General features: G+C 51.6%; 1 protein-coding gene across 1 annotated transcript; it reads right to left on the bottom strand.

The window, feature by feature from the left end:
* Window positions 1–1,912: 1,912 nt before the first annotated feature.
* On the bottom strand, window positions 1,913–10,635 carry PRSS38 (serine protease 38). The gene is made up of 5 exons (XM_029941725.1): window positions 10,494–10,635; window positions 10,044–10,206; window positions 9,271–9,542; window positions 2,699–2,841; window positions 1,913–2,295 (listed from the first exon to the last, which is right to left on the bottom strand). Exons 1-5 carry the CDS (start codon window positions 10,633–10,635, stop codon window positions 2,044–2,046), a joined length of 972 nt encoding a protein of 323 aa, XP_029797585.1. The 3' UTR covers window positions 1,913–2,043.

Here is a 10,635-nt window from a genome sequence, read left to right as displayed (position 1 = left end):
ATAGACCTCAAAACCAACCACCTATCTCCAGAAATACACACGCACGTGCATGCACACATGCTTGCACACACACACACACTCATGCACACTCAGGCATGTGTGCACACACACACCTGGGTTGCTTTGCCTGGGAAAGACTGTGTGAAGATTTGTTCAAATCTACTTTTTCTTGTTCTTTCTTTGCCCCCCCCCCCCCCCCCCCCCCCCCGAGCATTTAAGACCTTTCCTCATGTGGATGGACGTCCACATCTCATGTTCAGGCCGTAGGTACCTTCTCTCTTACGCCGTCACTGGAACAGTGTCCTTCCTCCGTTGTGTCCTCTGGCCAGGACACATTCTGCTCTTACCATGTTTTGGCTAGTGATTTTACTGCATGCTCTTGCGGTCTCTGGGAGTTTCACCTTGTCCTTTTGTGGGCTCTGGATGCACTCTTGGGTTTCTGACATAGTCTCGATGTCTCTTTCCTGCTGCCCGGAGAGTTCTCCTGCGCAGCGGTGACGGCCGCTGCTCTGACGGCGGGAAGGAGCAGGAGCAGCGGGAGCCACGTCCCTGCCACGCAGCCTCAGCGCCGCCCCACCAAGGACCGTCCCCACCGAGGAATGCGTGGCCTTTAGGCTGAGATGGGTGGGGCCTTACATTTTGCTATCTTCACTTTCTTTCCTTTTATTAAAAAAAAATGGGTTTTTAATTTGTTAAAGCCTCTTCATTAACATCACTCTCCTTAGGGAAGTAATTAATATGTGAATTATATCTACGGGTCCTCTTGCCTCCCCGGAGTGAATCCTACCTGATCACAGCACGCCGTCTTCAAATAAAGTCCTTCACGGGGCTTCTGAACAGTAAGTTGGACTGTGCCAGTCCTCTGCTTGTGTGTTAGGTGTGCTCACACGCACTGGCCACTGGGGTGAGTGTGGAAGCCCCGCCCCGGTCCGTGTGTGGGGCGCGGGCAGCGCACAGAGAGCCCTCGGCGGAAGGCGGGACGGGCTCCCGGGGGCACTCAACCAAGGGCTTTTACATTCCTTCTGAAGCGTCTCCAAGTATTCTCTGGACTTTGGTCTATCTAAACCTTCCCTCTCTACTAGGGCTACCTTTGGTAAATTGCTTTTTTCCTAAAAAGTGAAAATTTTCATTTAAAATTTATTTACATAGAATTATACCTTTTATGATTTTTGAAAATTTCCTCTTTAATAGATATTTTCCCCTCGTCTTTTCTTGTTTTATGTATTTTTTGCTTTCAGCTTACACCTTTTCTTAAATGTTTACTTATTTTTGAGAGAGACAGACAGAGCAAGAGCAGGGTAGGGGCAGAGAGAGAGACACACACAGAATCCAAAGCAGACTCAGGCTCTGAGCTGTCAGCATAGAGCCTGATGCGGGCCTTGAACCCACGAACTGTGAGATGGTGACCAGAGATGAAGGCTGGTGCTTACCGACTGAGCCACCCAGGTGCCCCAGCTTACATTTTGATTAAGTTAGTGATTTGTTACTTTCAAATTGTTTCTCCCCAAAACCAGACGTTTAGAATGTTAGTTTTACTGTTTGCCTGCTGTCTGGTGCACAGTTCTGTGTTCATCTATTTAGTGATTTAATATGCTGACTCTCAGGTCGCATCTTCCAATTTTCATATTAAAAATTGAAGAGTTAACAAACTCGTTGATATTGACTGTGTAAACATTTCCCACGAGGACCCTCCCTCTGCGTGGATGCCCCGGATTCCATGTCCCCACCCCACACACGAGGACACAAGCCAGCTCTGCTGGCTCTGGACGCACCTGGATTCCGTGGCCCGACACTGACGGCTGACTGCCCTGAGCTGGGCACCCTCTGTCACCCTGATGCGGCCACGAGTGCCAAGCGATACACAGGCTTAGTGTTCGTGAGGGGGCCGTGCGCGGGGGGCAGACGACACGGCCCTTGCCGGGTGAACATTTAATATCTTACCGCGTCTCAGCCCTTTCTGCGGGGAGGCCCAGCCGGTGGCCCGCCCCTCGCTCGGGTGCACCGAAGCCTGCAGCGTGAGTGAGGAGGCTGGGCCCTCGGCCCTCACAGTAACAGGACAGCCAGCACGGTCACAGGGACACTGAGGGTGGCCCGCAGCCTGCAGGAGAGGGTGGGGAGCGGCTGAAGGGGGCGGGGGGTGTGCTCTATGTGATGCCGTATCCATTCTGAGAAGTAGGAGACGCGGGCGTAAACTGCAGGGTACACAGGATAGGTGCAGCCGCGGCCCCAGCTCACCACTCCAACCTGCAGCCAAGTGCGGTTGAACTCACAGACAAGTGGGCCCCCAGAGTCACCCTGCAAGAGAGGGGGTCCCCGTGAATCGGGCGTTCAGGGCCTTCAGTCTCCTGCACTGGCACGCACTCAGCCCCTCCTCGCGGTGCCGAGTCTGCTGCAGGTGCCAGTGCTCCCGGCCCAGTCCCGTCCGCAGAAGGGGGGTTGCCATGGGGTGAGGGGCAGGGGCAGGCCCCCCGGGCAGACGTGGAGTCCTGGGCTGTTGTGGCAGCGCTGCGGCCAACGGGGTGCTGCAGTCGCATAAGGCACCGGAGCCTCCTGCCCAGCTGAAGGCCATGTGGTGATGTGCTCCTGAGCCCTGAGGGGGACAGGCCATCGGGACTGCCTCCCACCCGAGCAGCGCCCCTGGCTCAAAGCAGGCGAACACTGGAAGCCCGGCCGGGCCCCTGCCCCTGGGGGGCGGTACCTCGCACACATTCTTCACGTCCCTGATGTTCCCGGCACACAGCATGTCGGGCGTGACGTACGACGGGTGTCCGTGAAGCAGCTGGCACAGGAGCCGCGGGATCAGGGGCATCTGGGCCTCCTGCAGCCTGTCCGAGGTGTGGCCTGTTGGGGGGGGGCAGTGAGGGGCCCCGCGGGCTCACCCGGAGGCTCCTCTCGCTCCCGCCCTCTCAGGGCTCCCTCTCTGCACTGGGGTGTCCTGTTTGCTCAGTGTGTATGAATATAAATGTCACCAGAGTCTTCCTAAAAAAGTGGGAACTGCCATGCCACGTTTCAGCCCGTCCCCTCCCACTGGCAGCTCTGGAGCAAAGAAGCCTCAGTCAGCCCAGTCCCCAGCTGGCTGAGTGGTGAGCGTGTGTGGAAAAAACAACAACAAAAACCTCTGGGTTTTGTCGGTGTTGCCCCCACGTGCCTCAGTCTACCCTGATGGGCACAGTCATGGGTCCCAGAAACCTGTGCCCTCCTGGCCAGTGTGTGAGAGGCTCCCATGGCTCTGGGCATCGCTCCAACTTGAGAAGAGCTGTTTGCACAGGCTGCAGACACGCGTGGCCCTGGCACCAAAGGGCTGCCCACTTGGGGAAGGCACCGTGCCCTCCAGGGGCACCTGGGGAGCCAGTTTCAGAGCTAGAGAAGGCACCTGAAGCAGAAAGCAGTGCCCGTGGCTGCCGCTGGCTGCCCGGGCGGGGCAGTGTCAGGAGAGGAGCCCCGGAAGAGGCAGAGCGCGCACACGGACGTGCAGAGCAGCAGAGCGCCCACACACCAGGGTCTGCCGTGCCAGAAGAGGCTGCCCGGAAAAGTGCCTCAGGAAATACGCCAGCTCTACCCCTCCCGGGGCCTCCATGTGACCACCGAGGGCACCAGGGAGTGCACTCCTCTCCTGCCATAAGCAAGCGGCGACAGGACTGCACAGGCCACAGCTGCTTTCCCCAGAACACACACCAGATAAGGCCCTGGCCTCAAGAGCCCCATGCCCCTGGCGGAACAGGTGCTTCCCCAGAGGTACAGGCAGCTGGAGCCCCAACGCGGACACCAGAAGGAAGGTGTGGCAGAGAGAAGGAATCCCAGCTCACTCAGCCTGCTGCTGGGTCCTGAGCTGCGCACGCGGAGGGTACAGACAATCCCATGGGGAGGATGGGCCGTGGGGACTCCATGGCCCCCAGGGCTCACAGGGACCTGGGGCACCCAGTTTCAGGCAGCCTGGAGTGGAGAGTCTTGCTGACCACCCAGGCCGTGGTGGGGACAGAGGACACGTGGTGTAATCTACCCATCATGCTCTCAAGGCCGCATGCAGCCTGGCGGACGGAAGACCAAACTGATGAGCCTGGCAGAGCGCCAGGGAAGAGGTGGCATGCAGAAGTGGGCAGGAAGCGGTCAGCAGCACTTTCAGGGACTTGTGTGGCCAGCACGCAGCTCAGAACGCATCAAAGCCAGAAGAGAGGTGTGCACTCAATAGTAGGTCTTTCCTCCAAGTCTCCACCCAGAGCCCAGGGGACGAGAGTGGAGACACCGCAGGGGTCCAGAGAGAGAGAGAGAGAGAGAGAGAGCCCCTCCATGCAGGAGTCTCTTGTGCAGGAGCACAGCTTGCTGCCTTGCTCACATGTGGAACACGAGCCTTCCACGGGCTGGGAGGAGGGAGAGATACTCCTGCCCGAGGGGTGGCAGCACCTGTGCACAGAAGTCCCACTCCCGGGGGCCCACGGCACCACCGGGGACCAAGGCTGAACTAGAGGAGCTCAGGACTCCTCTTCCCCAGCACCAGTTGCCCTCCAGAGGGTAGGTGACAACGTGCTGTGGGTGTGCAGAGGTGCTGAGGTGAGAGGCAGAGCAGGAACAGACAGACACCCCAGGCCCCATGTCCAGCAGCCACCACAGGGGCCCGAGCCTCTGGCGCACTGCAGCCAACCACAGCAACAGCAGAACCTGCAACCCGGCTCAGATTCTCACCGGACTGCCCACCCTCGACACCCCGCTAATGGCTCAGCAGAGAAGGTCTATTCCGGGGTGCAGAGGCTTCTAAATGTTCTACAATGTCTGGCATTCAAGAAAAATGTAAAAGATATGCATGCATGCACGCACTCACACATAAACGCATACCCATGCACGTGCACCCCCCCACATGCATACATGCATGTGAACACGCTTGTACACGCGCATGCACACACACATGTACAAAGGCACACATGTACACGGGGCGGTCTAAGCATCTGTCCTTGAGCTAGAATTACTATAACTGCAATGTTTTGAAAGTGAGAACTGTGAGTCTGTCCAGGTGTGGTCTTCTTTTCCAAGAGTGTTTTGGCTACTTAGGGTTCCTTCCAATTCCATATGAACTTGAGGGTCAGCTTTTCCATTTCTTCAGAAAAGACACTGGGCCTCTACTGGGGCCTGCACTGGACACTTTGGATGGTGTTGACATTGTGACAGTTGTGCCTTCTGACCCATGAACACAACCTGTCTTTTCATTTATTTAGGTCTTTCAAAATCTCCTTCGGCAACGTTTTGTAGCAGCTGGTGTACAGAGCTTTCGCCTCCTTGGATGAATGTACTAAAGGTAGCGTTTCTTTCAGATGACATAGAATTATGTTCTTCAGGTCGGTTTGTGATCGTTCACTGAAGGCATACAGAAACCCAGCTAAGCTGTGTGTGTGTGATCTCGTATCCTGCAACTTTGCTGAAATGGTTTCTTGTCTGTAGTGGTTGGTTGTGTGTGTTTTTAGGATTACTTAGAACTGGGGTGCCTTTCATTTCTTTTTCTTGCCTAATTTAACTGTCTGAAGCTTCTAATACAACACAGAATGCCAATGGTGAGAGTGGGCTTCTTATCCTGCTCATGATTTTCGGCATCAGCTGTCCACCTTTCTCTGCCGGGTAAGATGCTGGTGTGGGTTGTTCATAATGCCCTGAGTCGTGCCAAGGAGGTACTTTCCTGTCTCTACTTTTTGACTGTTTTTTTTTTTTTTTTTTTCCCATGCAGGGATGTTGGATCCTCTCAGAGGCTTTTCTGCATCACTTGAGATGAACACACGGGTTTCCCCTTCATTCTTCCTGGAACAAATAACACTTTGTTGGAGTGTATAATCATTTTTTAATGCTTATTTATTTATTTATGGAGAGAGAGAGCTCAAGTGGGTGAGGAGCAGAGAGAGAGGGTGAGAGAAATCCCAAGCAGGCTCCGTGCTGTCAGCCCAGAAACCAATGCCAGGTGCAAACGCACGAGTGATGAGATCATGATCTGAGTTGAAACCAAGAGTCAGACACAACCAACTGAGCCATCCAGACACTCCAAAGTGTATAATCCTTTTAAAGTTCAGTTGAATTCAGGCTGCTAGCGTTTTGCTGAGGGTTTTTACATCTACTTTCAAGAGGGAGAGTGTCTTGTGCTTTCGTGTCTTGCTTTCCTATCAGTGTAATGTTGGCTCCACAGAATGAGGTGAAGTGTTCCCTTCTCTCCTGTCTTTCAAAGATCATTTGAGAAGAACTGACATTAATTTTTCTTTAATTACTTGGCAGTATTCATCAGAGAGGCCGTCTTGTCCTAGGCTTGTATTGCTCCCTTGTATTGTGAATACGAACTCGCTTACTTGTTACAACTCACTTGGAATTTTAATTTTTTATGGACTCGGTTTTGTTAATTTGAGCATTTCCAGGAATGTTTCCATTTCATATATAAGATTTGTTGGCATGGAGTTATTTCTAATATTCTCTTGTATTCCTTTTATTCCTGTGATCTCAGAAGTGGAGTTCTCAGTTTCATTTCTGTTGTCAGGCTCACCATAGGTTGGTTCATTTTGTTGATCTTTCACGTAACTAACATTGGTCTCATTGATGATTTTTTTCTAATCTCTGTTTAATTTTCTCTGCTTTTATTTTTTCTCTTCTTTCTGCTAGCTTTGGTTTAGTTTATTTTTCTTATAGTTCCTTAAATCATGAAGTGATTTGTCTGAGGCCCTTCTTCTTTTATAAGTGTAGGCATTTCTTTCATAAAAGAATAAATGCCATACTTTCCCCGCTTAGTACCGCTTTTGCTGCACCCCGTGCATTTTGGTATGTTGCACTTTACATCTTTCTTTTTTATCTCTGAGTATTTTCTAATTTCCCTTGTGATATTTTTTCTTTGATCCATTAGTTATTTAAATCATGCTTATTTTTCACAATTTTGTGAATTTTTCCATTTTCTTTATATTACTGATTTCTACTTCACCCTGTCTGGGTCACAGAAGCTATTTTGTAGGATGTTTACCTTTTAAAATACACTGGGACTATGTTTGTAGCCTAACATATGGTCTATCCTGAAAAATTTCACAAGTGCACTTGGGCATGTGTGTGCGGCTGTCCTGCGGTGGGTGTCTGTGGGTGTCTACTACATGTAGTTGGTTTGTTGTGATGTTCAAGTCCTCTCTTTCCTTCCTTGTCTTCTACCTGGTTGTTCGGTCCATTATTCAGAGAGGTGTACTGAAGTCTCCAACAACTATGGTAGAGCTGTCCAGTGCTCCCTTCATTTCTTCCAGTTTTTCCTTCATCTATTTTGATGGTTTGTCTTCAGATGTGTAACTGTTTATAATTTTTATATCGTTTTGCTGTATTGAATGAAACTTTTATTCATCTACAATGTCCTTCATTGTCTCTTGTAACTTTTTGTTTTAGAGTCTATTTTCTCTGGTATTAGTGTAGCCACCCTGCTCTCTTTTGGTCACTGCTTGCGTGAATATACTTTTCTGTTCTTTCATTTTCAACTCGTTTGTGCCCTTGGATCTCAAGTGAATTTAACAAACAGCATAGAATTGGATCATGGGTTTTTATCCCTTCTTACAATCTCTATCTTTTGATTGGAGAATTTAATTCATTTACATTTAAATTAATTACTGATAAGGAGAGACTTCCTTCTTTCATGGTGTTGTTTGTTTTCCCTCTGCGCTGTAGCATTTTGTCCAGCATTTCCTGCATTACAGTCTTCTTTTGTGCTTAAACAATTTTTTTTTGTAGTGAAATGTTTGAATTCCTTCTTCACTTCCTTCTGTGTATATTCTATAGACATTTTCTTGGTTCCATGGGAATTACATGGAACATCATGAAGTTGTAACTTTCTAATTTGAATTTCTAGCAGCCTAACCTCAATTAAGTGTTTTCAGTTAAATAAGGCAGATATTAAATTTTTAAAAAATGTTTATTTATCATTAAGAGACAGAGAGAGACAGAGTATATCATGAGAGGTGAGACACAGAATCCGAAACAGGCTCTGGCTCTGAGCTGTCAACACAGAGCCCAAAGAGGGGCTCAAACTCACAAATCGTGCAATCATGACCTGAGCTGAAGTCAGGCGCCCAACCGACTGAGCCACCCATGTGCTCCTAAGCTTTTTTAACCTGTTATTTAACCTGTTATTAAAGTCTCCCCACCAGACCACAAATTTATAGTAAGTCATTAGAAGAATTTTCATTAAAATAGAAAACAGGAGAGACTTAGCATCATTGCAATAAGAACAAAAAGTAAAAAATAAAAGATGAAATATGGAAAAGAAATGATGAAACAGTCTTTATTTTGAAAAAATAGGATGTTTCTTTTCTGAATAATAAATTCACAAGCTATTAAAAGTGAGTTCTTAAAAAAAAGTGAGTTCTATAAGGTGGCTGTAAAGATCAATGTGCAAAAATTAACAGCTGTGACTGATCAGCAAATACAATAAAAAAAAAAGTTTTCAGGGGCACCTAGGTGGTTCATTCGGTTAAGCGTCCAACTTCGGCTCAGGTCATGATCTAGCAGTTCGTGAGTTCAAGCCCTGCTTTGGACTCTTTGCTGACAGCTTGGAGCCTGGGGCCTGCTTTGGATTCTGTGTCTCCCTCTCTCTCCACCCCTTGCTCACTCACACTCTGTCTCTCTGTCTCTCTCTGTCTCTCTCAAAAATAATTTTTTAAAAACCATAAAAATTCTAAGGTACTGAGATATAAACGTAGAAAGAAAATATGGGGCCATTATGGAGAAAATAACTAATAGATTTTTAATGTGTTTTTAAGGTGCATGTTTATTTTTGACAGAGAGAGAAAGGTACGAGTGGGGGAGGGGCAGAGAGGGAGAGAGAGGTACAGAGGCTCTGAAGCAGGTTCCAGACTCTGTGCTGACAGCAGAGAGCCTGATGCAGGGCTCAAACCCACAAACTGTGAGATCACGACCCGGGCCAAAGTTGGATGCTTAACTGAGCTACCTGGGCGCCCCAATTTTTAAAAATAAGTTTAAAAGATTGTTTCTGAGTTGAATTTAGAATCTCAAGGAAAACTGTTTTGAAATTTGTATTTGTATTCTGTGTGTGCTAAATCTTCCTTCCATACTCAGAATCGATGTAGCTGCTTCTCTGAGTACGAGAACGACAGCCAGGGATAAGGAAAGGCACACGACAGAGAGACAGATCGGCACTGATGGGGCTCCGGTCTCCAGATACCGGCGCGCCCGGAACGACAGCGTGGACTCTTTCCTGCAGTGACACAGAGCCGTCATCCCCCACAGGCTCCAACAAAGAGACTGACCCCCACGTTCTCTTACCTTGTCGGGAGATGACTCCCCATCCTGTAGCCCAGCAGACGGCATTCTGAAGGTTCACGTCCGGGGGCGCGACGCAGACGGGGAGCACAGAGTCCGAAAACACAATGCGAGATTTCAGCTGCACCAGGGCCACGTCGCCTCCGATAGGGTGCAACAGTTGGTACGTCGGGTGAATGATCACCTGGTTCACCTCGAACCACTGGGTGTGACTGCCTGCGACTCTGAGGTCCACGAGGCCCACATATACATCAAACGGCTCGGTGCTCCGCCCTCTGCGGGACAGAAGCCACACGCACAGGGGCCTGAGCACCTGGCACCTGGGAAGCACCGGCTCTTCGGGGTTCACGGGCCCAGGGAGGCCCGGGACATGGCGGCCTGCGTCTCCAGGCTCGCAGCCCGCACATGGAAAAGCAAACTCCTGCGGCACACTGGGGTCCTGGACGTCTGGCAACGTTGCCCGCACAGGAGTCCTAACCTGGGCCCAGGGAGGATTCAGGACGCCTCACGACGTCCTGGTCCCCAACAGCTCGGGAGGTGTACAGAGCTGCCCGTGAAGGCAGGTCTTTCCTCCCCTCCCTTCCTGTTACGTGTCTCCTCGCCTGTCCCTCTACGATGCGGCTCCACACCTCTCTGAGAGCCCCTGGCCCTGTGCAGGGGGAGGAGGCCCCGCTCTGTCCCCCACTTCTGGGAAGTCCCGGCTGCAGGCAGACCCTGTCGCCAACCCCAGAGGCCCCGGACCTCGCAGGGAATGGCACTGGGCGCTGCCCACTCACTTCTGGAAGCAGTGCGCTGCCGTCAGGACCCAGTACTCGTCAACGATGGAGCCTCCGCAGACGTGGAAGCCTGCGTAGTGCACGCTGACCTGCCACGGCCACTTCCTCTCCGGGACGTCCACGCCCCCCACTATCTTCCCCTGCACGTAACGACGGCCGCAGGCTGCGGAGAGAGGGACGGGGTCTGCAAGTATCGGGGTGGCAGGGTGCGTTGGGGCCGAACAGAGGGTGGCAGGGAGGTCCTGGGAGGGGTGAGCAGGGAAGGAAAAGTTTCGGGAAGGGCGGAGAGGGGAGGCCGGGAAGGGGGCAGGGCAGCGGAGGGGAGGGAACGGGACGGCAGGCAACGGAAGGTGCTTAGGAGGGGCGTGAGGGGAGGGTCTCCACCCTCCGGGAAAAGCAGCCCCAAACTCGCCCCTAGGGCCCCCTCAACTTGGTCCGGAGGAGTCCTACCCACGTCGCGGTTCAAGGAGACACGCTCGCTCCTAGGGCGTCTGTGGGCCGTGACTGCAGGCCGGGCGGTGGGCAGGAGGAGCAGGAGCAGGAGGAGGCCGGGGGCCGCCGGCTGACGTGCCCCGGACGGCCGCGCGGCCAT

Source organism: Suricata suricatta, chromosome 6, assembly GCF_006229205.1.
Source record: "Suricata suricatta isolate VVHF042 chromosome 6, meerkat_22Aug2017_6uvM2_HiC, whole genome shotgun sequence".
Taxonomy (NCBI): domain Eukaryota; kingdom Metazoa; phylum Chordata; class Mammalia; order Carnivora; family Herpestidae; genus Suricata; species Suricata suricatta.
Note: the sequence above shows the minus strand (reverse complement) of the source record. Positions and strands in the feature narration are given on the sequence as shown.